Source organism: Phascolarctos cinereus, unplaced genomic scaffold (assembly GCF_003287225.1).
Source record: "Phascolarctos cinereus isolate Bilbo 61053 unplaced genomic scaffold, phaCin_HiC Scaffold_2;HRSCAF=192, whole genome shotgun sequence".
NCBI classification, from domain to species: domain Eukaryota; kingdom Metazoa; phylum Chordata; class Mammalia; order Diprotodontia; family Phascolarctidae; genus Phascolarctos; species Phascolarctos cinereus.
In genome coordinates this window covers 216040424-216068423 of record NW_027555625.1, presented here as the reverse complement: position 1 = coordinate 216068423, position 28000 = coordinate 216040424, and the positions used below count along the sequence as shown (strand labels likewise).

The 28000-nt window shown below is 39.7% G+C and overlaps 1 protein-coding gene and 1 long non-coding RNA gene across 2 annotated transcripts in view; both read right to left on the bottom strand.

Annotated features, from left to right (window-relative positions):
* Nucleotides 1-700: 700 nt before the first annotated feature.
* Nucleotides 701-6207, bottom strand: LOC144455611 (uncharacterized). Its single transcript, XR_013484334.1, has 5 exons — nucleotides 6122-6207; nucleotides 4479-4579; nucleotides 2308-2363; nucleotides 1490-1542; nucleotides 701-1152 (listed from the first exon to the last, which is right to left on the bottom strand). It is a non-coding gene; the product is annotated as an uncharacterized LOC144455611 (long non-coding RNA).
* Nucleotides 6208-8587: 2380 nt separating this feature from the next.
* The window catches only part of LOC110206692 (calpain-13), a 79626-nt gene continuing 60213 nt past the window's right edge, over nucleotides 8588-28000 (bottom strand). Inside the window, 2 exon segments of the mRNA XM_078149156.1 lie at nucleotides 8588-8673; nucleotides 10997-11054. Coding sequence (XP_078005282.1) covers nucleotides 8588-8673; nucleotides 10997-11054 — 144 coding nt within the window.

Sequence of the window (28000 nt, the reverse complement as noted above, 5' to 3'; positions counted from 1 at the left end):
TGAAGGACACTTTTTAAATTTCTTTATTTTTCTTGAGGTGTGTGTTTCCCATTTATTTATTTATTTATTTATTTTGGTCTGTGTTTTCTTTCACAACATGACTAAGATGGAAATGTTTTGCATGATTACACATATATAACCTATACTGAATTGCTTGCCTTCTAAATTGGAGGGTGGGGAGGGAGGAAGGGAAAAAATTTGGAACTCAAAGTTTTTAAAATGAAAGTTAAAAATTGTTTTTAAATGTAATTGGGGAAATAAAATACTGAATAAGTTTAAAAAAAAAAGAAAACTTCTAACTTTATCTTGGCTAACCAGAGAGAAAGAGAGAGAGAGAGACAGAGAGAGAGAGAGAGAGAGAGAGAGAGAGAGAGAGAGAGAGAGGTTTGTCTCACCTTGGTTAATGTATATAGGTTTGTCCCTAGAGACTGAAGAGTAATATTGTGCCTGGACATATTGCCTCTAGAGCCTGAAGAGAGCCAGGAAAATCTAGGACAAAGAATGGGAGGTTTCTTAAAGGTACCATAACTACCTCTGACTCCAGTTGGCTTTATCAACTTAACACATCTTTAAAAGTGTCCGGTTGACTAATGATTTTTCAAGCACCTTCAGTTAATTAATATGCACCAATGCAAACTGCTATGTGGCTTTTCATTCAAAATGTTCAGTCAAAATGAATGAATGAATAAACAAAAATAAGTGAATGCAATGCAGTAACATTTATTAAGCAATACAGTATGCTAGGTACTAAGGGTACAAATACACAAATAAAGACAACCCCTTCTCTCAAGATTACATTCTAATAGGTAGAAAACACACACAGGGCTGTGGTGACTGAGGAGGGACACTTTGGTCTGGATGTTTGCTGGGATATCAATTAGGAGTATAGTGGAATAGATTGATGCATCTCTCTAGGAATAAAGGCAAAGGTGATTTGATCATGGAAGTGATGGGTTGGGAAGGGTACCCACAAGGTGGTTGATGATATTATTGAGAATATGGTTGGAGAGAAGGGAGTGAAGTGAAGCATGGTTGAGGCCTTCTTGAAATACTGGGCCAGGAGATAGTCCCCGAGCAGATTATCAGGGGCCAGCGGGCAGAGATTCCAGAGAGGAAAGGTGGTTGGCACATCAGCAAAATTTCTGAGGTTGTCTAGGAGGTAGATAGAGAGTAGGAAGTGAGAAAAAAATTTCCTTCCCTGTGATTACCCAGAAACCCCTAGCTTCTTAGAATTTCAGTCCCAACTACCCAAAATTGTTGACCAATCACTTTGAAACAGTTTGACAGATTTTGTGAATCCTAATTGTTCTCGGCCTGCGATTTTGGTCTCCTCATCGTGGAAGTCTACCCAACCATGCTGTTACTGTGTAGGCTTGGGTCCGGGCAGTTAATTTGCTGCTGACCCTGGGGAAGAAGTCTTAGAGCCATTGGTGGGGAGTTGAACAAAGGAGTGCTATTTGTTGGAAGGAAGTCTAAGGCAACTTCTTACCTTCTCTGTAAGGCTTGATCAGTGACTCAGCAATACATGGTGAACTTGATCCACTAGGAAAAAAAGAAAAACATTATTATCTTCAGGACCCCCCTCCCACCCTATTCCTCCCTCACCTTTGCTCAAGTCCAAGCAGAAAGCATATTGTAGCTTTTCACATTAATGCAAATTCAACTTCCTCCAAACATTTTTTAATGTCTCCTTCCATCATTGTCCAGTACCCCAGGGCAACAGATACTCTATTATCCTGGGTTGTTCCTGTTCCTCTATATCCTTCTTTTACCTTGGCTAATCCCAAGTCAAGGAAAATAACTGGAGAGACCACAGTAAGGTTGAAACAGTTTCCTCCAAAGCTTCCCTGGATGCTCATATATTTCTCCTGTCACCTCAGTAGAAATAGGAGAGGCCAGCATGTCAGAGAGATGTGCCTATTGGTTAGGCCTAGAGACTATTTCTTTACCAACCCAACATAACGAAGTTAAATGGTGCCCCAAGCTCAGAGTTGTTCCTCCTATCCCTCCTGTATTTATTACTCCAACATAATCTTTTGGTTTATTAAGCCTTTGGGAAAAAAATAAAATCCATCTGCCAAGACCTTAAAGCAGTGCTAACGGAAAGCAATATATAAAGGCTGTAATTGGGGAGAGGGAAGCTGCTGGGCTCTGATGTACTGCATGGCACCAGGCTTGCTCAATATGTCCACAGAGATGAATGTCTTTGGATTAAGTCCAAGGAAAAATACCATCTTGCTAAAAGAAGATCAGTGCCTGGGCTTTGGAGCTTCTACGCATTGAGATACAAAGAGGAAATAGCCTTACCTCAGTTTCAGTCAAGTAGAGTCCTTTCCCATCTTTTGAGAGGTTATGAAAAACCCCTAGATAGTGATTGTGTGTGTGTGTGTGTGTTTGTGTGTGTGTGAGAGAGAGAAGAAAAAGAAGACAAGAATATCAATGAAATATTTTAAAAATGCACAGAAGTTTAGAAGGTGTCCCCCTTCTAGAAAAACAGGGCAGTTTTTTTACCACTATGTTGAATTTAATTACATTTGAAAAAGCTGTGTGTAATAAAGCTTCACAATTTCAGATGCAACCCATCAATCAATCAACAAATATTTACTAAGCACTCTCCAAGTGCCAGACACTGTGCCTAAGGATACAAAAAAAAAAGCAAAACCATTCCTGCCCTCAAGGAGCTTTCATTCCAATGGGAGAGACTATTTGTGTAGAAATAGGAATATACAAAATGCACAGAGTAGACACAACCCTCCCTTTCTGTTGTTCTTTATATATTACAAACATATTCATGTTGGTTAAATTCATAATTTTTTAAAATGGCGGGAAAGCCTATGGGAAGGAAAAAAAGGGGTATTTCATTCAGAGGAAGAAAAGAAGAGAGAAAGGCAAGTGGAAGAGGCAAGTGGAAAAGTAAGTAGGGTTTTACGTGCTATTGGCATTTAAAAAAATCTTCTTACTATTCCTTTGCTCACATTGTCCCTGCTTACAAGTCCTCTTTCCACTTATCCTTCCATATAAATCCATCTCTTTATCCTTCCAAAGCTCAGCCCAGGTGCCTTTCCCTCTCCAAATAACTTTTTCTGATGACTCTAACTCACACTCATCTCTCTCTGCTCCATATTTCTTTAGCAGTGAGAGCTGGGGTCACAAACAATAATATTCAGTTGTCTTCTGTTATATTTGGCATACTTTATTTTTTATTTTGCAGCATTAATCTTGCTTCCACAAACATACTGTGAGCTCCCTGGCATAATGGCTTGGTAAATCTTAGATTTCTTCATGTATTAATAAAGTCTAGTATAGACTCAGACATGCTATAGAAACTTAATCAATACTGGTTAATTGATGCCAGAATTGTACACCAAAGTCTTTTTCTCAAGCTGCCTTTGCCAAGTCCTCTGCTGCTGATCTCATGATCAGAGATATAGAACTGGAGGGGACAGCAGAGACCATATAGTCCAACTTGCCCATTTAACAGATGATGAAACTGAAGGCCAAAGAAGTCAAATGACTATCCTAAGTTTGGAGATATAATGATTGGCACAGCTGTGATTCAAACACAGAGGAACATTCAAACACCCTAGGAAGGTCACTTTCCTGCTCTGTACCTATTTTCTCCTTTGAAAATTGGCAGTGACTCATGAATAAGGGAAGAACTCAGTAACCTGGCAGCTCTTTCAGACTTGATTTAAAGTCTATAACAATCTCACTCTAAATCCCTCGTTGAGAATGGGCATTTAAGGATGGAGGGAACAAAGTAGGTAGCTGCCAAGATAGAGAGATTTCAGGGACAATGGGAGAAGGACTGCTTGCCAATATATCCCCCCTCTGATTGCTAAAGTCTGAAGTTATTGTATCCAAGGGTCAAAAATGTCATTCTATCCTTAAGAGAAAGATAACAATATTGATTTGAATTCATATTGTGATATAAATGACTGATATTGAGACATTGATTGATATTAGGGAATTTGAAGAGGATGAGGAAGAAGGGAGGGGGCGCTAGGTAAATGAAGAGGAAGGAAGTCCTATGTTGGGGGAAATGATGAAGAGATACTGGAGGCACCCAAGACAAACAAGGACCATTTGACCCAAGTCCAAATCACTTGTGAGACCTTAGGAAAATCTTTTCCTGATTCTGACTCTCAGTTTCCTTATTTGACTATGAAGGGGTCAGACTAGGTAGAATCTAGGGTTCCTCCCAGATCTCAAATGCAGTGATCCTCTGAATTTTACCTTTTTTTTTTTAAACCACTTTGCCTAAAGTTGGCTCTGTTCCTTCAGGCCTATTGAGAAAGGGTACCTCGTCTATAGACATCTGCTGATTATAGAGGCAGGACCCAGTTAGCTCCACCTCCCTTCCACCTGATCTTCTCTGAAGGTCAGTGATGGTAATCTCCCTAATTGTCTTCTGCCTTGTCAAACTCGACGTGAGTGAGAGCTTCCCAGAAGTTAGGCCCCCCATTAGCTTTACTTACTTGACACGATTTCAAGCCAGATGAGGAAATAGATCATGTCTGCGAAATATATTTTTCCAGCTCCAGCTCCATACCTAATGGCTCTGAGATCTAGTAGCTCACTGTAAATGAAAGTATCTAGGAATAATTCTGATGACAAAGGAGTGTGTTATTGACTCAAGATGAGAGTTAAGTGAAGAGGCCAAGCATGATTGGCCTTGGCCTTTTTTGCCTTCTAGGACTTTATGAAACCTGCTTAAAGATGGAACTGGGACATAGTAACCTTTCCTCACTTTCCCCCCCTTTTTAACTTGCTAGGAGTGTCCAGCATCCCTTCACTGTAACACATTCACTTTGACTTACCAGAAGTTAAAAATCTAGGTGCTTTGGAAAACAGACTTATGACATTAAAAGTAAATGCATTTATAATAAAATATTAAATTGAAAACAATTCCTTTTGGTGACAACATGAGTGTTGTGCCCTGGACAGCCACCTACCTTACCTACCCCTAGGCCAGCCTCAGTTCAAGGTGTACTTCTGGTAAAACCTCAATATTAACTGATAAATCTTGCCCCTGAATTTAAAGCTTTTTCTGCCACTTACATGTCTTTTTCTATTTGCCTCCTCCTTCTATGTATCAGACAGATTTCACTCAATTTCATTTAGCTCCAAACCCCTCCTGAAAAGGATCCATCAATCTGCCAGGGGATATTACACTCCGGCTGGCCAGATGCTGAGATGGAAGCATCTTTAATGTGAGCTCCCTTTCCAGGAGCTTATCAATCAGACAGAGCTATTTTCTCACAATTAGAGATGCTCGGGGGAGAAAAGCCAATTAGGAAAAACATGCCAACACATGAGAAACCTGCCGGGTGCTGAGAGTATCTGAGCCCTGGAAGCCAGTAGAGGTCAGCAGAATGAAGGAACTCAGTGCAATGCCGTCCTTTCTCCTGAAGCCATCCAGCTTGGCTGGAATAATCTTGCTTAGAATATGTTAGCTATATCTCTCTCTTTCTCTCTCTCCCCTCCCTCCCTCCCTCCTTCCCACCTTCTCTCTCTCTCTCTCTCTCTCTCTCTCTCTCTCTCTCTCTCATATTTTGAAGAGGACAAGAACAAGAGTCATACATGATGAGAGAGGAGGGAAAGGTTACAATCTGTACAGTTTGAGGAAGTACCCATATTGAAAGATCACAGACCCATTCTAGTCTTGGATCATTACAAAAGAAAGCCATTGGAGGGATGGTCTGTTTTTGAACTAGCTAGTTATACTATCTGCATTTTAGTAACTCCAAAAAGCTCTGAGAGGCAGTGTGGCATAGTGGATGGAGAACTAGCCTCCGGGTCAAGCAAACTTGTATTTGAGACTTGCCACTGACACATATTAGCTGTATGACCTTGAGCAAGTCATTTAACCTCTTCTACCTGACCCACTGAAATAACAGTAATCATTTTAATAATTGACATTTAAGCAGTTTAAAGTGCTTTACAGTCTTCAAATACCACTTTAAAAAAAAAGAAATTACATACTTCATCTCAAATGAGCTTCACAGAAACCCTATGTAAGATAGACACTGTGAATATTATTATTCCCATTTTATAGATGAGGAAACTGATGCTCATAAAGGTGAGGTGATTAAACCCTTAGCTTAAAACCCTTTTGTACCTGATTCTTGTATGACTTTCCACAGATCCGAACCCATGAGGAAGCCAGAGCCATTCTTCTCTACTTTCCGGAAAATGTCCTTACATGGGAAAAGAATAAATTCATTCATTAAACTAAGAAACAGAGAGTGTAAAGATCACTGTGCTAATCACTGGGAGAGAAACATAGTTTAAATGAGACATGGCCCCTGATCTCAAGACCTTTCCTCACAAGGTATTTAGGCTGGAGCAAGTACTATTTATCCTCGTTTAAAAGATGACCAAATTGAGGGACATTAAAGGACTTGTCCAGAATCATGCAGCAAATGCTAGAACTAAAATTTGAACCTGACTCTAACTCCAGCTAGGTTGCTCTATTGATAAAACATCGGGCCTGAACTCAGGAAGATTGGAGTTCAAATCTAGCCTCAGATAGTTACTATCTATGTCACCCTAGACAAGTCACTTAACCTCTGTCTGCCTTCATCTATAAAATGGGCATAATAATATGATCTACTTCTCAGTGTTGTTGTGAATATAAATGAGATATTTGTAAAGTGCTTTGTAAACCTTAAACCACTATCTAAATATAATAATAATTATTAATAATGTTTTACTACTTCTCTAAGAACTGAAAAGTCAATGAGAGTTTAAGATTCTTATCTTTAAAATGATGCTCTGGAGCTTCTCAGCAGAAGGTAAGCTTCTTGAGGACAAGGACTGTTTTGTTATTTTTACATATTCAATGCCTAGCACAAAGCCTGGCACATAGTAGGCATTTAATAAATGCTTGTTGATTGATTATTCATGAAGGTTATTTTTATAATACTGCAATAGGATCTGGCTATGGAAAACAGGTAAGGTAGAGATGAGGAATGGAATAAAATGCATGAGGGCCAACAATACACTTAAAACTGCCATGGCTGGACTACTATTATTGCATCTGCAGCAGTCTTGGTATTCTCTGCTTATTTCCTTTGCTATCTATTGCCTTCCCCTAATTCCCTCACAATGGCTTGCTTGTTTTGGGCCACTATTGTTCTAACTAGATCTGTTTCCTTCCAACCTGTTTAGCATGGGTTGTGTATCTCTTTCCCTTGAAGGTCACCCAGAAACACCTATGGGGGGTTACTGCTTCCAGGCAAAATACCAAGAAGGCAGGTTGTGGGACTGAATGTATCTTTGGGGAGATTCTGGTTGGGATGATTTATGAGAGACCAAAATAGCAACATGGAAACTTTTCATGGAAACATGGAAAAATTGGCTTTTGCTCAGCTCTTGGTGTTTGCTTTATCCTAAATATAAAGGAAGACCCCAAATCTTCTCAATTCAACAAGCATTTATAATAATGGTGGCATTTATATTGAGCTTTAAAATTTACAAAGTATCTTATTTACCTCATTTGATCCTTACAACAACCCTGTGAAGTGGGTGTTTTACAAAATTTACAAATTCCTCATTTTACAAATGAGAAAACTGGGGCTCAGTGAGGTGGCCTGACTTGCTTGGGGTCCCATAGCCAGTGAGTAGCTGAGGTGGGATTTGAACATGTTATATAATGTAACTCTCTAATTTTAACAGATTGGGCATTTGAAACCCAGAGGAGCAATGTGACTTGCCCAAGGTCACACAACTAGATCAACTTAGATCAACAAGCATTTCATAAGCACTTACTATGTAAGTTATGGGGATACAAATGCAGAAGCAAGAGAATCCATATCCTTAAGGACCTTATATTATACTAGCTAGTTAGTGACAGGGCTATGGCTAAGGTATACGTCTTTTCACTTCCTCATCCAATGCTTTTTCCACTATACCTGAACTGAACTGAACTTAATAAGAATTTAGTTCATTACCTGACATTGAATAAGCTTCTTCCACAGCTGCCTAAATTCTTCTATGTCAAGACGTCCATTGACCTTGACCTGTGCCACAAGGGGAGTTAAGATCAACCCTCTGCAGTGTGAGCAGGAAGGCTAGTTCTAGCCTTGCCATCAATGGAGCCATGCTTCAGTCTCAAGCTAGAAAACCAACAGCTGCTAGACCACCCAGATCATCATGAGCCAGTTATATTTCATTTGGACTTAATGTCCAACTCCTAAAATACACCTGGCTTAGATTTTTCTTCAAGAGAAAGACAAGAACTAGGAGTTCAGCTGAAGGAGAAAGCCCCACTAAGTCTTCAGCGGGTGGAACAGACCCATAGACTGTCTTCCATGGTTTGGGGAGAGTTTTTTTTTTTTTTTACGAATATCAGTAACATTTATTAAGCACATCAGAGTTGGGATGGAGAAACTTACCCCCCTCTCTGATTTTTTTTTTGTGTTGGTAGAGCCTGAGATGGGAAAGCACTTTCCAAAAGCCCTGCATAAATATGAGCTATTGTCTGCTGAATAAATGCACCTTGAAGATATCCTCAGCATTGTTCATGCATCCTTCTGAGCTATGTCTACAAATGCACACTCATTTTTATAAATTTTTTTCACCTCTAAAGGTTCAGTTCCACTTTCACATCCATCTGACTTTCATAAGATTTCAGGAGATGCCACACCTCTTCCTTCAAGTATTTTTCACCTGCTAGGGAGCACAGCCAGTGAAAAAAGAAGGATCTAGCAAATGTTCCAGCTGGGCATGAATGGGGCTGAAGTAGGGATCAGTCTGGATCTGAACAATGAGTTTATTATTGCCTCTTTCCTGCTTCACCACTGTAGCTGCTTCCTATGAGAGCCATCATTCTCTCATGGCAATCCTGGTGGTTAAAGAAAGCCATATTGCCATAGATGTACCACTTGACAGAGCAAGACAAGGTCTTTCCTATATAGTTGGTGGGGGGTCATTTAGAGAGGGTCATTTCAGGGTCCCAAAGCAGTAAGTTTCTATGTTTACTCACTCCCTGCTACTGCCTTCATCAAATAAAACACTTCTTATATTTGAAGGTCAGAATAGGTCATACTGTTCAATGGTCTGGACAGCAACCTATGGGTGAAACAATCCATCTCAGAAATTTGAGACATGAAAGGAAGATTGGTGAAAAAGACTCTGTCAGCTTTTTGCATATGCCCAGCATTCATAGGTTTTTGTAAAGCTGCCTGCCCTCTACAGGCAGTGGGCTTGCTTCTGGCCATTTTTATTCATCTGTCAGAGATCTGTAATGTCCTAATCATGTTGCAGAGCTATTCCAAAACTCAGCAAAAATATTGGGAGAGACAGGGGGCTGATTTATGTTTTCATCAAGAAGCCCTCTTGTTCTACAATGACCAGCAATGCATTTCCAATAGAGTCTTGTTAACAGTTGGAGAGTGGTGTGATCTATCTCACTCTAAAAGGTACAGCAAATGCACAGGAGCACACATGTATGCACACACACATATACACACGCACAGAGGATGAATAGCTTCTAAGGCAGCTACCAAGGAGATTTCATGGTGGAGCTGGTTTCTTTTCTCTCCTACTCCCTCTCCCCTCCCCTGTCTCTCTCTGTCTCTCTCACTCTGTTTTTGTCTCTTTCTTTTTTGGTATCTCTCTGCCTTGTCTCTGTCTCTGTCTCTCTGTGCCTCTCTGTCTTTCTGTCTATCTTTCTCTCTCTCAGCCTGAAATATAGAGGGGATACTGAATAGGAAACTTGTTGAGAGATGATTGAGATTTTCTCAGAAAAAAAGGAGTAAAAGGATGTTGGGCCAAGGAAGGTTCAGGAAGGCAGCTTCTCTTTCTCCCTCATCTAAATAATCTAATATAATTATGATAATATAATATAATAATAAATAATCTAGATAATCCTCAGTAAAGGACCTGATACACAGTCAAAAGAATGACTCAGGTCACAGGATCTGAGTTCAAGTCTTGTCTCAGACACTATATGACCTTAGGAAAGTCTCTTTACCTCTATGGGCTTACTCTTCCTCATCTGTAAACTATAGGGTTGGACTATCTGGTGTTTGATGTCCCTTCCACCTAGAAATAGATGATCTTATGAGTTAAGTTAAAGCTTAGCGTGACATTGTCAACGTGTTACATCTCCCAGGGATCTTTACATTTTAAGCCTCATATCTAGTTATAGAATGAAAGGTCTTATCCACTGTATGAGGAATTTCAGACACATGTTATTTTGTCTTCAGCTCTCCCCTGTATCCATAGGACTACCTCTACTTCTACCTTTCGGCTGTTTTCAGTCTCCTCTCTCCAACTGCTGAAGAGGCATCTGCACTAGAATGCCCCTCCCCTCCTTCAGCTTATTGCTATTACCTCTAAAGCTAGAAGGGACCTCAGAGGCTGCTTAGTTCAAAGACCTCATTTTAAAGACAAGGAAAATGAGATCCAGAAGGGTTAAGTGACTTCTAGGTCATGCAGGTAGTATATTGAAAGTATCATTTGAACCCAAATCTTCCAAAAGCAGACTCAGTGTACTTTTCACTTTACCAATTGTGCCTTCAATTCAGTATGTTTAAAATCAATCATTATCTTTACCTCCACATCTAACTTCAGCTTCTCACTCTCAATATTTGGAGATGAACTCAACAGATTAGGTCCTAGAGAGCTTGTGGACAGACTCAGTGGAGATTCATTCCCTCATATGAGTCCTTAGACTACTGAATGATGAGAAATGGAATTAGTCCTGAATTTCCCATACCAAGCTTCTTTAGGGAATCTCAGAATGGTGACATATGTGATAGAAGTGGCTTTAGAGTGAGGTGAAATGATGGGGAAAAGAGACAACATGAAGGATCCATCCATTAGAGCCAAAATACTCCAGCACTCATCAAAGGTGAACTTTCTCTCTAGGGGTTCAGAAGAGTTACCTGAGGAAAGAAAAAGGACAAAATGGTGGGGAAATAAGAAGCAATGACTATATTTGCTAGGGTATAGTAGGTGACATTCTAACTAGGCAAGCATCTCTTACTTTTAAGGAGTTCTTTGTTGAGAAGGCTTTGTAGCTGTGAGGCATCAATATCTGGGCCCTACGGCAAAAAAAGAGAAGAAGGTTGGAATAGTAATAGCAATGATTATTAAAAATAGCACTCAGCATCTGTCTGATACACAACACCTGACTTGCTATAGAAAAGCCAAGTATTCTAAGGAATTAATTCACATAGTACATAGAATCCTGGAGGCATAAGCTAAGCCTCACTTGCATTATACAGTTTTTCTTGGCCATAGGGATCTTAATTTCCTGTGAACTCTGTACTGCCAAAGTACTTACTAGATGTATTGCTCCTTTGGCACTTAACACTGTCTTCTGGCATGATACTCTTTTCCTTTTAGTTCATTTAAATGTAATGTACATTTTAAAGCATCTACTCTGTGCCAGGCACTTGCTGGATTCTGAAGATTCAAAGATAAAAATGAAAAAAATCCCTGATCTCAAAAAGTTTGCATTCTCTTGGAGTTACGAGAAGTAAAAATACACTACTTTTGAGGAAGGGAGCTAAACACTAGAGATCAGGGAAGGTATACACCAAAAAGGAGCTACATCTTACACTGTTTTGTATTTTCCATAGTATCTAGAACAATGCTAATGACAGAAAAAGAAGGCACTCAAAAATATGTTGATTACTCTAGCCTTCCCATTATACAGTGAGAAAATTCAAGACCTTAAAAAAGGATGAGAGTGTACTCTGAGTGTGTGTCTCTCAAGCCACTTACTGTTCTATCCCTTAGCAAAAAAAAAAAAAAACAATGATCTGTGATAATCATGAAAGCCAGTCATGCCCTGGCTTGCCTAGCATCTAGAGAGGAAAAGGGAACAAAGCCAGGTGGAGAATACTAGCACCCATATCTCTCCTCATTCTTGATTAATCTGGTTGTTATAGACTATCCCTTTTCAGGGAGACTAGAATTGCTATTATAGAGAACTAGAATTGGCCCTTAGTAAATTTGTATCAGATTGTTCTTTGTCGCTTGTCTGTCTTGCCTTTTGACACTTACATCCTTACAAACTCTTAGGGTACAAGGTAAAGAAAGCTGTACAGTCAAAAGACCTGGGGTGACCCTGCCTGTGACTTCAGGCATATCACAGAATCTCCTTGAGACACAGTTTCTTCAATTGTAAAACAAGGAGGCATTAGACTAGTTGTCCTGGAGGATCCCTCTCTCTTTCTGATCCTTCTTCCTCAAGGGCCAAGTGAACTTGTCAGCACCATAGCTATAGGTAACAGCAGAGCTAGCAGCGACAAGCTTAGTCAGGACCATGGATAGGGAAAGATCAGCCATGGCCCTCTCTGAGCTCTAAGACTATGATGGGCAGACAGGCAAATTGCTGGCAGTTATTAGACCAGCTGATATTGTGGAACCTTTTGGCAGATTCATTTGTTCATCAAGAGTAATTTAGTTCCAGATAACCCTTCGGGGCACAGGCCTTCCTCAATTACATTTGAGGGACTTCCCTGATATAGGCATGTCTCTGTGTCTTTCTTGGTATGGGAAATAAGATACAGGTAATGAGGTATAGAAATCTATCCTGCCCTACAGGAAAATAGAAGGGGAATGGGGATAAGAGAAGGGGGGGTGATAGAAGGGAGGGCAGATCGGGAGTATTCAGAATGCATGCCATCTGGGGAGGGAGGAGGGGAGAGATAGGAAGAAAATTTGGAACTCAAAATCTTGTGGAAGTGAATGTTAAAAACTAAAAATAAAGAAATTAATTAATTTTTTGAAAAAGGTGGTGAAGGAAGCTCTGCATTTTCCTCTCTCTGGGCATAGGCATGTTATGACTATGCTTGTATCTCCCTAATGGTTGAGGGGTAGGAGGAGTCAGGCTTCTGATATAGGTCACCCTATGATTCTGCAGCATCTAGGCTCTATTCCTGAGATTGTAACTGTCTGCCTTCAAGGCCTTTATTTTTGAGGTATCCAGATATGACACTTGTACCCTTGTACCCTCTCCCCTCCACCTTGTCAAAAGCTACTTTCAGGAAAGTATCTGACATTTATACTTTAGTGTAACCTTAAGTCAATCTGTCACCTCTTCCAAGAGTCATTTTGTTCCAACACTTACCTTTAAATCTATAATGAAAGAGTTTGTCCTCTTCTTCAAGGAATTTCAGTCACATATTCTCTAGACTTTAATTATCACCTGTACCATATGAGTCCTTAATCCTTATCTCTAATCCTATCGCTTTCTGAGCTTCTGTTTCACATCTCTGATTGCTAAGCATTTGTATTTGAGCATCCCACTCTCACCTTACATTGAACATGTGTAAAACTAACTTCATTATCTTTTCCTCAAAACAAGCTGCCCATTCTGACTTCTCTGTATTAACCAAGGCATTGAATACATTGTGGAGAATGTATAAAAATAACAAAAGATGAGAAAGTATGGATTGTTTTTCAATCGTGATTCAATCTTCATTGATCCCCACCAATGAGAGAGCATATCCATTGAAGTATTATTATTGTTCAGTCATTTTTCAGTTGTGTCCAACTCTTCATGACCTCATTTGGGGTTTTCTTGGCAAGGATACTAGAGTGTTTTGCAATTTCCTTCTCAAGCTTATTTTACAGATGAGGAGCTGAGGCAAACAAGGCTAAGTGGCTTGCCCAGGATCACATGGATAGTAAGCATCTGAGGCCAGATTTAAACTCAGGAAGATGAGTCTTCCTGAATCTACACCCTGACACTCTATCTACTGTGCCACCCAGCTGCCCTGAATTGTCCTATCAGTCTTCCAGGATAGATAAATTAAAATCATTCTCAACTCTTCATTCTTTGTCTCCTTTGACAACCAGCCAGTCAGAAGATCCTATTTGTTATTCCTTTTTATAATTTGCTTTCTTTCCTTCCTATTCCAATTGCCCTGTTCTTGTCTCTTAATGCCAGACAACCAAAAAGTCTCATAGTTCCTGTTTTCCTCTGCTCCAATCCATCCAACCTATCACAGCCAAATTAATGTTCCCAAAATATCACTTCACATACATTATTTCCCTGTTCAAAAACCTTCAATGGTTCCCCATTGCTTTCATAATAAAATTCATTTTTAAGCTGGCTTTCAAGGCTCTTCAAAATCTGACCGCTCTCTACCTACATTTCCAATGTTATCTCCAACAACCCTTAATCTAATTGACTCCCTCATGAACTATCTACTCTAGCCAAATTGGACTTAGTCATTGTTCCCCGAATATGCCATTTCTTCATCCTGAGCAGTGCCTGGAATGCCGCTGTCCCTTCTCTCTATTTTTCTAAATCCTATTTTACCATCTCTGTACAGAGTAGGTACCTGACAAATATTTTCTCTTTCATATTGTACCCTTCAAGTCCAAGCTTCTCTATGGAATGTCTGACTGTTCAATAGTAATGGTCATTGTCTCTGCCACTCACTGGACACTTAACAGATGCTATCTTGTTTTGTTAATTTTCTTCATATATCTTGTCTTCTCAAATAAATAACAGATTCCTTGAGCCAGGAATCTTGTACCTGTCCCCAGTAGCTAACATAATACCACATTTAATGAATTATGATGATGAATAAAGGACCCTTCCTTCCCTCAATATATCTACCACACAATACTCAGCCTTGGTCCAGATACTGAATTAAATTAAATAAATTCTACAAACATTTCCAAGGCACTTTCTGTGAGCCAGGAACTAGGGTAGGTTAGGGAGATTCAAAGACAAAAATAAAATGGTACCTGACTTTAATGAGCTTATAAGAGGATATAATATGTAAAGAAATAAAAAGTAAGTGTAAAGTACAAGCAATTCAATAAAAAGTAATTTTAAGAGGAAGAGAATGCTATTATATGGAAGGATCCAGAAAGGCTTTGTGTAGGAAGTGGTATCTGAGCTATGATTTGATGTAATCTAGGAGAACTACAAGGCAGAGGTGAGAAGGTAGTACATTCTAGACATGATGGACCCCTTGTGCCAGGGTTAGGGGTGGAGAGGGGATAGGATATCATAAATGTGAAACTCCAACCAAGTCAATGAATGAAGACCTGAATGAATGAAGAGGTAGCTACCAAGGAAATTTCATGGTGGAGCTAGCTTTCTGGAAGTAGAGTAGCATGAAATAAGAATATAAAGGTAAGGGTGCTTTAAATGCCAGGTTGAGGTAGTTATATCTTATTCTAGAGGCAATGGGAGGCCATGGAGCATATTTAAAAATATTAAGGTGCATTACTTAAAGTACATTGCTGTGTGTAGCAGAGCCCTAGGGTGCCATGATGAACACTTATGGGGTGACAGGGGATATTTTAAAATTTTGATTTAACTGCTTAATAAATGGAACTGTTAGGTATTTCTTTTGGTCTTTTGGACACTGTGAAAAAATTACTGAGACACTAAGAGCACTGTGAACTGAGAAAGTCTGGGAACTTTGCTTCAAGTATTTTGTAATTTAGACTTTTCATTGGGATTAGTATTCTCCCCCATTACCTAGACTTAGTAAGGATCTATTAGACTCTAGACTGTATGATGGGGCTGCATGAGAATAACAGTTATTTGGAGTAAGCTAGAGGCTTAGAGTAGCCATCTTTTAGAGGTGGAATTAAAATATGTTAAGCTGTGCAAAGCAACACAAAAGAAGTCATTTCAGGGAAACCAGGGTAGAGAATTCTTCTGGGTAGAAAGCTATTGATTTCAATAGTCAAATACCATCCCTATTGTTTCAGCAAAGGCACAGGAACACTCCCCAAAGGGTCCCTGTTTCCGTGCTTAATTGAATAAAGGGCACCTGTCTCTCATCAAATGGAAGATCTACTGGGACATGGGATGGCAGTACCTAAGAGATAAGTAACATTTTAACCTCTATGATCCCTGAATACTCAGGAATGGGAAGCAGTATGGTGTAGGGTACAAAACCCTAGGCTTGGAGTAAAACAAACAAGCAAACAAATAAACAAAAACTTGGGTTCAAATTGTGCTTGAGAGAGTTATTAGTTCAGTGACCCTGGACTTCTTTGAGTCTCAGTTTCCTCACCCATAAAATGGGGATAATAGCACTTACCTCACAAGAGAGTTGTGAAGATCAAATGAGACAATATATCTAAAATACTTTGATAACGTTAAAGTAGTGTAATGTTAGTTGTTAACTATAACCAGTTTATAGGCCAGGTACAAGCATGGGCTTTGTGTAATAGGTTAAGACCAAAAGATGCCTGGTCATCATTCAAATGTGGTCATAATGCTGCTATTGTTCTTAGCGTAGCCATGATATACCATTGGACTATAAAGAAGAAACACATGTACATACACATATATGTACATATATGTCTACACACATCTATAGTAGATGTGTACATTTGTTGCTCTTTGTTGATCAGTTGTATTCAACTCTTCATGACCCTGGGGATCATACCGTCCATGGGGTTTTCTTGGCAAAGATACTGTAATGGTTTGCCCTTTCCTTCTCCAGTGGACTAAAGCAAACAGAGGTTAAATGACTTTCCCAAGATATATAGCTAGTAAGTGTCTGAGGCCGGATTTGAACTCAAGTCTTCCTGACTCCAGGCCCAGTGCTCTAACCGCTGAGATACCTAGCTGCCTGTATATATATATACATATATACATACATGTACACATACATATGTATTTATATATTCAAGAAGAAGCATATATGTGTGTGTTTTTAAAGTAATTTCAAGAGGGAGAGAATGCTAAAAGTTGGGAGGATATGGCATCTAGCTATACTTTGAAGGAAGCTAGGGAATCTACTGGTTAAGAAGGGAGATTGTTTTATTGATAAAATGGATCGGAGAGGTCACTTAGTATAGTCCTCCTCTTTTTACAGGCCCAAGTGACGTGCCTCAAATCACAGATGTATAACTGCCTCCAGAGTCAAGGCACCCTCTGCTGTGACGTACTGCTGCCCCAAGTTGGTGCATTATATAATCAGGTGAGTCATAATAAGCATTTACTTTTCTACAACATTTTAAGGTTTACAACTTGTAAAGTTTTCCTTACAAAACCCTGCGAGGTAGGTTGTACAAGAATTATTATCTCCATGTTACCGATTAGGAAAGTAAGCCTCAGAAAGACTTGTCTAAGGACACACAATTAGTAAGAGGCCAGGAGTGAGCACAGGTCTTCTGATTCTCAGTCCAATTCTTGCTTTCTAGTCTACACAACACATTGTTTTTTAGAACATCAGGGAAAGCTATTAACGTGTACACACAATCACATGAACACATGCATCAGTCTAAGCCCTTATGTAAATTATGGGCAGTAATTAGTGAAGCCTCTCTTAACAGCTGCTAGAGTGAAGGAACTCTCCTGACTCACACCTCAGCCCCCTCACACAGTGGAAGGGGGAAAGCAGCTTTTCTGTCTGGCTAAACACCAATGTCCTCCATCAGTTTTGTGCTGGAGCAAGCCCTAATTTGCAGCAGGCCACTACACACCCCATGAAAGTTCCGTTGCTCACCACAGGAGAAGATCTGAGGACAGGGAGATAGGGGAAGGTTGTCATGAAGGTTCAGGTGAACCCTTGGGAAGAGAGTCTACTTTAAAGGACAAATGTTCTCTCTGTTTGCATTGTCTAGTGGTAAGTTTGAAAGCAGCATATAAAAGCACTGGGGAATGGGTCATGGAATCTTGTACAATTACATCAAGAGGTGTAAGACTAGTCCTATGGAGGCAGATTCAAGGTGATAGGGTGGAAAGGAGCACACCATTAATACTTAGAAGGTATGCATTAGCTCTGTATAAGGTCTCATAATTTAGGTCATTAAGTATTGTTTAAGGTTAAAACAAAGGATCATGGCATAAGAGTAGGGTTCCTCTCCCACCCAAACTAATTCAATCAATCAACCAGAGGTGATCAATTTTAAATGTGTAAAGATAGTTTATACCCAGTGATCTCTTTTTAAGCTATGGGTCTTTTTTTTTTTAAGTAGATCAAGAAAGAAAGCAATTTGAATGGCTGAGAGGATCAGTGACACCCATGTGGCCCATGTATAAATAGCAGTCAGTCCACTGGGGAATTCAGTCCAGAAGGGTCCGGCAGAATAGTGGAGGATTTCAGCTTTGGAAATGAGAGTTCCAATTGGAGACAAACCCTTGAGGGACAACTGCTCTTTTTGTGGAGAGGAGGGCAGAGTTACTCCCTCTCTCTCCTTTTCCCAGTCTTTTCCATTAATAGGAAACAATGTATTTAATCTGTAGCAAGGAGAGACATGCCACATACAAATATACACACTGAGAGATGTAGAAAAATAGTTGTGGCTACCTGAGGGAAGAAGTACCTTCAAGCCACATGACCCCTTGATCCAAAAAAGAATGCCAGTTTTGGACTCAAAAAAGGACTTCTGGTGAGCAGGCAATCTGGGTTTATTCTGTGGCCATACATGTTATATATATATATATATATATATATATATATATATATATATATATATATATACTATATATATATATATATATATATATATATATATATATATATATATATATATATATATATATATATATATATATATATATATATATATACCTGACTACCACTGTATTCTTATACTTGTGGGAAAGGAGCCTTAGAATTTTGGGAGGAAATATTCTGTTTTTACAATATCACCTTAGCAAATACAGCTTCCTAAAAGCTCTGGTGGATAATCAATGGAAAGCACACTGTCTGCGGTTCATGAATGACAGTGCTAGAAATCTCAACTCCTTAGGGTCGCTTCTGGAACTCTAAAGGGAGGTATTAGGTAGCTAGCTTCTAGGCACTCAGTCCACCAAGGAGAGCAGAGTTGAGGAAATGTTCCTCAAGAGGGTGCTACAATGAGATGGTAGTTGGAAGAAACATTTAGAGGCCATTCATTCTAACCCCTTATTTATAAATTAAGAAATCAAGGAACAAAAATATAAAATGTCTTGCCTAAGGTTCCAAGAAGAGCTGGAAACTTCAAGAAACTTCCTGGTCTGGCTCAAATGGCACTTCCTTCAGGAAGCCTTCCTGATTCATACATCCAAATGTGTTCTCTCTCTATTCACAGAAGAGCACCTTGCTTATCACATTCTTGTGGCACACTTTGCCTTGCATTATGGTCATTTGCGTATGTGCCTTATCATCCTCATACCCTCTTGTTAAACTGTGAATTCCTTGAAGACAGAGGCTGGGCTTTATTCAACATCTCATCCTTTCTTATGCCCAACACCATACCTTTTACATAATATGTGCCTGTAAATTATGATTGGATTGAAGCATATTCTAAATATTGACTGTAAAGGAAAGTGGACCATGAGTACTATCTCTGCTATTTCTAGTTTTTCAAAATCTAACTACTGAATTCAGCAAGCCTAAACCTGATGGGAATTGAGCTTGTTGTGGGGAGGGGGAGGAATGGTATTGTTCCTGGGGTAAGCTAATTTACTTGTCTACCTGTAGTTTTACATCCTTTACTCCAGTAATGATATCATTTCATACTTTGAAGAGCTCCTATTCCTACATCCCAGCCCTTAAGTAACCATTCTAAACTATGTAGAACATAACCTTATTGGGTCCTAAACACAGTGTTTTCGCACCTGCCCATACCTATGACTTGACTCTCTAGCAAACATGAAATAGCAAACCATACCATTTTATCTATCTTCTGCACACTGGATTTTGCTTTCACTGTTAATTATTTTTCCTTCCCTGTGGGATTAGACTCTCTGAAGACTTTGTCTTAGCTCTTTGCTCTTAACCTCATACCTTCAGAGCCAGCCTGACTTTGGGTTTGAACAGTGTAGACTCTGGTTACTTCCATGAGTCTCTATGCTTGGCACATTACATATGCCTGTTTATATCATTTGCACCTTCTCACATTGGTATTACTACTAACTGGAAAGGTCTATCACATGGAGCGCTTGGCAGTGATTTTTCTCTCAACTAAGTCAAGGAGTACTTTATAACAGTTTATTAAACCATTAAGAGCATCTCCTGTGAACGCATACAACTTGGCGAGCAGAGTAGGAATCAATTACTCAAACACTGAGTGATGATGGTACTTTCCAAAGCCAGCCAGCTTGAGCTGGAAATGTTTCCAATCAAGAGGAAAAAAGATTTCAAGGGTTACTGTTAATTGCTTGTTTTTTAAAAAAATAATTATCCCATCCTATACCAAGTCATCCATTCAATTCCAGGGGAAACCTACTGATGAGATGCCATTTCTCTGCAGCATTTGGCAGCCAGATCAATGTTGGAAAGGATTCTCTTGAGGAAGGATGATAAAACTATGCTGCCAGAGATATATTATCTTTTTTTTTTGTCTCTAAGCACTGATAGGAGTCCAAGACATTTCTGTGACTTTACCCTCTGTCATTTGGTGGAATTCTGAATTCAAGGTACTATACCTTGGGCATATCTGTTGAAAATGCTGTCATGATTCTAGATTTCTGGAAGATTTTTCTAGATGAATAAATTTAAAAAACCATGATGATTCTAGATGAATAAATAAAAATAAGTAAATTATGTGCATACTACGTACCAGGCTATGCTAAGATAAAAGGATACCATCACAAAGAGAAACAGTCCCTACTCTCTATCCCCCTTTTTTTCATGAGGCAATTGGGGTTAAGTGACTTGCCCAGGGTCACACAGCTAGTAAGTGTCAAGTGTCTGGTCTGCGACCAGATTTGAACTCAAGTCTTCCTGTCTCCAGGGCTAGTGCTCTATCTACTGTGTCACCTAGCTGCCCCAACAGTCCCTACTCTCAAGCAGTTTGTATGCTTTAGGAAAACAAAAAACAAAAACCAAAAGTCTGGGAAAGAGGATCATAGATTTAGGGCCAGAAGGGACCTTATACAGTTGAGGAAACTGAGGCCTGGAGGTATTAAATGACTTGTCAAAGTCATATGAGTAGTAAGTGGTGGAACCCGGATTTGAACTCTGGTCCTGTGACTCTAAGTTCAAACACTTTTCCCACTCTCCCAATCAGCTCCACTGTGGAGAAATAAAACCCCATGCCTGGTTCTCAGCCAGAGGTCTTGCTTGGCAGCTTGCTCTCTTAACCATTGCTAGTAATGCTCATCTATTGTTACAGATGGGGAAATTGAGGTCCAGGGAAGAAAAAGATTGGCCTTAGGTTGTGTAGATTTAGGATTGAAAACACGATCTCTCTTTCATCCTTGCCCCATCTTGCCAACCATCTAATCCAAAGATTCTGTCATCCATCTTCTCTTTTTCTTTGCATATTTTTTCCTTTGATAATCTCATTTGCTCCCATGGCCTCAACTATCTCCTCTACTAAGGTGACTGCAAAATGTATCCAAAATGGAGTCCATTATCTTTCTCTCAAACCCACTCCTCTTTCTCATTTTACTTTTTCAAAACCTTGGTGTTATTTTCAACTCTTCTTGATTTTCTCACTTCTCATATCTAACCAGTAGCCAAGTCCTATCAATTCTTCTACCATAAGCTCTCTCACATCTCCTTTTCTTTATTCCCATGGCCACATGGGACTGTGTGTAGGCCCTTATTTCCCACCCACCCCTGAACTAGTGCAGAAGTCTTCTCCTAATGGGCTTTCCTGCTCTTCCTCCCTTTCTCTGCCATCCTAAACATGAATGCCAGGAAAACATTCCTTAAGCATCAATCTGGTCATGTCGGTACTCTGTTCAAAATCTTTCAGCAGTTATTTATTGCCTGCCAAATAAATTTCAAACTTCTTTGTCCGGCATGCAAGGCCCACCACAATTTGGTGACAGCCTAACTCTCCAACCTTATATACTGCTAATTTCCTCTAGCTCCTCTATGCTCCAGCCAAACTAGACTACTATCATTCCTCACACATCTTCCATGCATTTTCACCTCCATTCTTTTCTTCATGGTATTCCTTCCTTCTCTCTCTCCTGTTACTGCTTCCCCTTCCCTACTTTATGAAATATTATTCCTCCTTTGAGGCACAGATCAAATACCCCCTTCTCTACAAAGCCTTCTTCCTGCCCCACCCGAGCCCACTTCAATCTTATGTAGCACTCTGTGTTCCCTTCCTTAATGCACTTACATTTTTTGTGCATATAACTTATCCTATGTTATTATGTAATGTTACATATTATTACTACTGTGATATGTTACACATTATTTAAAATATCCCTCCACTACTATAAGCTCCATGAAGGCAGAGAGTGTGTCTTATTTCGACTTTTTATCTCCCTCAGGACCTTGCACAGTGCTCTGCAGGTAGCAGATGTTTAATAAATGGTGGTTGAATTAAACTGATTCAGATGTCATCATTAGCTCATTGTAACCTCTCAAATTATTGTGGGTAGCAGTAAGGAGATAGAAAGAAAATAAACACATAAGCTTTTGGAAATCAGGGTGATTTCCAATGATCTCCCAGCTCAGGCCCCACTGCCTACTTACCTTGAAGCTCATGAACTTAAAGCTTCTGTGGAGATTTCTGAAAATTCAATGGAGAAAATAAGAAAGAGAATGACCAGCATCCAGTTTTAATATGGGGGATGGGAAGGGCATCCCAGGTGGTTGTCCAGTTTATAAAACCAGGAACATGTGGGCATTTAAGTCAGTTGCCTGCTTAGACTACCTATAATCTTCCAGAACAGAAAATGAACTGCAACCTTCTTGAGGTCAGGGAACATGTGGATTATTATTTATCATTTATTAATATTGTTTGAATCTAGCTTTATTTGGTCTAACCCAAAAAGTTTACTGTAGAGGTCAGGCTGACTTCAGAGACAAAATGGAAGATTCTTGCCCTCATGGAAGGATGGTAATAGGAATGCTTAGCTCCCACTCAGTGTTAGTTTTAGGTCCCCTCAGGTGTTATTCTGGATCCACTGAAAGTTTCTGTTTTGGGTTTCCTAAATTAGGGGATCATGGACTTACCTGCTGATAGCTCCAGATTACTCTTCTCTTGGAGGCTACTTGCTGCCTACATGAGGCCAATCAGGCCAATGTTCTTATGCCCTTGTTTGACCTCTATCAGATGCAACCTCACAGACTTGGGAGGGAGATGCTCCTTCTCTCTGGCTATCTATCTTTACTGAATGACCTAGCAAATTCCTTTCTAAAACTATTTCAGATTTTGGAGTTTGCTCTTGTGAAAAAAAGTGTTTCTTCTTTGTATGATTAGCTCTTGCACAGTACAGAGCCTGGCACATAGTAAGAGCTTAATAGGACCACGAGATCATAGACTCAGAGCTGGAAGGTATCACAGAGGTCAAGTCAAGTCCTCTCATTTTTCATATGAAGAAACTGAGGCAAAGAGAGATTGGGTGATAATAACAGCTAGTATTTATAAGGTGTTTTAAGTTTGCAAAATGCTTTACAAATATTATCTCATTTGAGCCTCACAACAATCCTGGCAGGTAGATACTATTATTTCTTCCCATTTTACAGATGAGAAAGATAGAGGTTAAATGACCTGATCATATTCACACAGCTAATAAGTGTCTGAGTCTTCCTGACTCCATGATTCCCCATAGCTGCCTCTGACCTGCCTATGGTCACATAGCTTATAAGTGCTTAGATGGGATTTGAACCCAGGTCTTCCTGACCACAACACATGTTGAAATGAATTGACTGAAGTGTTATAGGAAAGGAAGTAATAAGAAAGTGAGATAGGAAAAGAAGCCTTGGTAAATTCTTCCTTTAGTGGCTGTGGGTCAGTCCCTAGAAGAGCTCCTTCCTTTTTCTATCCCCCTAGTCCAGGGGCCTGGAATCATGGGAACTTGCTCAGCCCATTGGGTAGCGTAGTTTGGAGTATGGAAGACCTGAGTTCAAATCCCAGCTCTATCAGTTACTAGTAGTATGAACTTGGACAAGTCTTTTCCTTAGCTCCTGCCTGGCATGTAGCAGGAACTTAATAGAACCAGAGGGCCATCAGTTTAGAACTGGAAGGGACCTTTCCGGGCCTCACTTTCTTCTTCTGTAAAATGAGGGCATTGGCTAGTCTCTGAGGTTTCATCCAGCTTTATACCTATGGTCCTACGGATTATTAGGTTTTTGATTCTTACCCCAGTCAGCCCTCGTCATTACCACATTTATGTTTTTGCTATTCGCAGGAGATGGTGTAGTTGGCGCAGAGCTTGACTTGGAGGTAGAAAGGCCTGCCTGGGATACCTACTATCTGGGCAATCCCTGAACAAGTGCCTTGACCTCTCTGGGCCTCAGTTCCCTCATATGTAAAACAAGAGGGTTGGATTTGACAACCTTTAAAGTCCCTTCCACCTCTAACTCTATGATCCTATGAACATTTAGGATCCATTCCCCTGCTGGCCCATGATAGATCAGAACAACTTCACCTGTCGACACCTTGATGTTTCAAGAAGATTTGAAGGAAGAACTTCAATTCTCTGTCAATTGTGGGAACCACCACATAGGTGCCAGGGACCAGGTGGAAGCTTTCTGTGTAGTTCCATCTGGACATAACACTCTTGCCCTGGATAGGACTTGTGAATTCAAAATACATGGGATTCAATGGGTTGTGGAGACCACGGAACCGAAGACAGAAAGGACAAGAGTGAGAATCAAACACTTTCTCTACTCAGGAGATAGCTTCAGCCATGTCCCCAGGAGCCCCTTTGATTCATCAGTGCAACATAAACACATCTGGGCAAGCAGCGATCACTGAAACAGCCATCTAGCAAGCTAGCTTATACAGCTATTTCCTAAAGATAACACAAATTAACTCAAAGGAAATGTGGCCAGGAAATTACTTTGGAATTTCAATAAATGAATTTCCCACAGCCGCTTTCTTTGTCCCACCATGTCTGCTCCTCAACTGACTTGCTTTGTTCCATCTACTAATTTTTAATAATCTACTTGCTGTTTTCAATACATGTGTTATATGTAGATATATGATTTTCCCTGTAATTACATGTTTTGACTTCATGTCTTTCCACAGTCTGTACCCCATGCTTAGAGTATTCTCTCTCTCTCTTTCTTTCTTTCTAAATTAAATTTATTTTTAATTTAAATACAAGCAAACAAAAAGAACATTTTCATACATAGCACAACACACAAAAATGATTCTATATAAACCCATGAATTTCCATTTCACAGTATTTACTTTAAAAAACTATATAATAAATACATTGTTTTCAAAGCTAACCTGCTTTTCTGTGCTTCCTTCTAAGTTTTCTTTTCTTTTTTTTTTTTTTGTCTTCCTCCCTACCTTGCTCTAGGGCATGTTACCATTAGACATAAGTATGTATACACACATAAATATACATACGTATACACATACATACTTCTGTTTATCAGTTCTTTCTCTGGGTGTGGATGGCATCTTCCTTCTTGAGTCCTTTGTAAATGGTTTAAGTATTTATAATACTCAAAATGACTTAGCCATTCAAAGCTGTTCTTAGAATAATATTTCTGTTACTGTGTACAGGGGTCTTGGTTCTGCTCCTTTTACTCTTCATTATTTCATACAAATCTTTCCATGTTTTTTTAAACTTAGTTAACTCACTATTCCTCATAGCAAAGTAGTATTCCATATTATTCTTTCCTTAATCCTCATCTCTTGGAACCCCCAGTGTCATTCAAGGCTCACTTCCTATATGATGCTTTTGCGTTCTCCTCCTTCCAGCCTCACTTTATATTGATTTTGTGCTTGAGATACAATGTATTGTAATGGATAGATAGACTGGACTCAAAGTCAGGAAGACTTTGGTTCAAGTCTTGTTTCTGACGTATACTGGCTGTGTGTCCCTAGGGAAGATACTTACCCTCTAGTATCTCAGGAAACTTTATTAGATTATAGGTTGCAGAGCAGTTGAAATGCATTGGTAGAAGGAATTTCATCATCAGAAATTCTCTGCATCAGCGAAATCACAAACCTACTCCCCTACCCCCAATGTTTTTGTACTTAAACATCAGTGTGTGTGTTGCTCCACAACCCACAGTAAGGACCTCCCCCCCCCCCATGTCCTCCCGGGCAGGGACTATTTTTTATTTTTGACCTTGTAGTCTCAGAATCTTGCAATGTCTGGCATGCAATAGGTGTTTGATGAATGTTAGTTGAGTTAAAGCAATATTTGACAATTGATTGTGCATGTGAGGAGAGAGAAGAGCTGAAGATAATACCAAGCTTATTCACATGGAAGGCTGGTAGAATGGTGGAGCCATCAACAGAAAAGAAGTTTGCAAGAGGGGTAAGTAGTGTTGAAAAATTCCATGAGAAGTTTAAGAAGGGAGAGATTATTAACTGTAATTATTTATGAATTTGTCTTATTTTCCTTCTACATGCTGTGGACAGACTCTAGACTAGGAGTGGGGAACTTACAGACTTAAGGGCACCTGTGGCCTCTTAATAAAAGGATTTGTTTTGTAGAACTTGGACTCATTCAAAAGGCCACACCCAAGGACCTACAAGGCCATGCGTGGCCTCAAGGCCACAGGTTCCCCAACCTTGCTCTAGGCTAACAGTATGGAAGACTTGGGTTCAAATGCCACTTCTGATATTTACTAGCTGTGGGATCATCACTATACCACTCTGATCCTCAGTTTTCTCATCTGCAAAATGGGCATAGATAATCCATAGTAGTGACCACATAAGATATTGTGCATAAAGCATCTCACAAAATTAAAAGTATAAGCTAAACATCACATATTATTATAAAAACAGATTTCAGATTTGAAAAAGTCTTTATCAGCCATCCAGTCAAATCTACACCTTAAAAAAAAATCCCCATGTTAATATATGGGGCAAGTAGTTATTAAGCTTTTGCTTAAAAAAACATCCGAGTGGGAAGAAGAGGACAATGTGTTCATCTTTGGCTAGATAGAATTTTTCAGAAGTTGTTTTTTTTTTGGCATAAGGCTTAAAATTTCCTCTTTGTAACTTCTTCCCAACACTCCTAGTGGATATGGTGTAATTTCTTGTTTCATTAAAGGAAAAGTGTTTAGTATCTGTTACTCTCAGTTTCATGAAATTGAAGACCTGAGTCTTATCTCCCCTGGGACCTATGGGAGCTAGTACTCTGTCATCCAGGTCAGGCGAACCGCTGTCAGAAGGCAGGCTTTGATGTGGGTTGCTTTAACTTCTCATCATCTAGGCCTCTGCCTCTCTCTTTCAGCCTCCTAGGGCTACGACAGAATTCCTCTTCCTTAAAGAATGAATGGGCCCTGATGATTCTGCTTTTATTTCAATATTCTCCAAGAGATAAAACAATAAATATAATGCATCAGCTATTATTGGGATGACACGCACATATTACAAAGTAAAAACCCTTTACTAAACAAATTTCCCCCCAGACAAACCGGGTACCAAGATTCCATTTAAAATGGTTATACTGCATGACATAGTTATTTATGAGTTCTGCCTTTGGGAGAAAACAGTGAGAAAGAAGAGAGACACTGTTCAGTGGTCAGGTGTGACAGGGCCAGCCTGCTGGACTTAGTTCTTAGTTCTGCAACATTGAATTTCCCTCTAAGCCATGCAATGAGGGCCCATTGAAGGGCACCATGTATGTATTCAATCAAAGGTGCTCTGGTTACACCAGCTATTTCTCGTCTGTTTTGTAGCCAGGTTATATTACTTTCTTGGCCACTTCTGGCAAAGTTAATAATGATAGTTGTTCTGCCTCAAAGAGCATTGACTTCTCCCAGTGTTGCCTAAATGAAGTGAAGGTTAATATTGTTTCTCTCTGTCTCACTCCCTTATCTCTCTCTCTGATTTTATCTCTTTTCTTATGCCTGTCTCCTCTCTTTGTCTTTCTGACTCTCTCTGTGTCTGTATCTCTGCCTTTTTCTGTCTCTTTTCTTAGAGGAAGGTGCATTCTAAATTTCTATTAAGAAACTTTTCCTATTGTGGAGAACATCCTACCTTGGAGGATTTTCCTTTCTGGGAATGGCTTCTTTGTTTGCGCTCTCTCTCCCTCTCCCTCTCTCTCTCTCTCTCTCTCTCTCTCTCTCTCTCTCTCTCTCTCTCTCTCTCTCAGTTATAGCTAGAATGGGCATCTCCTTACACTAGCATCAACTCTTTTCCCAATTCAGAATTCTATTCCCCATATTCAACATTCCAT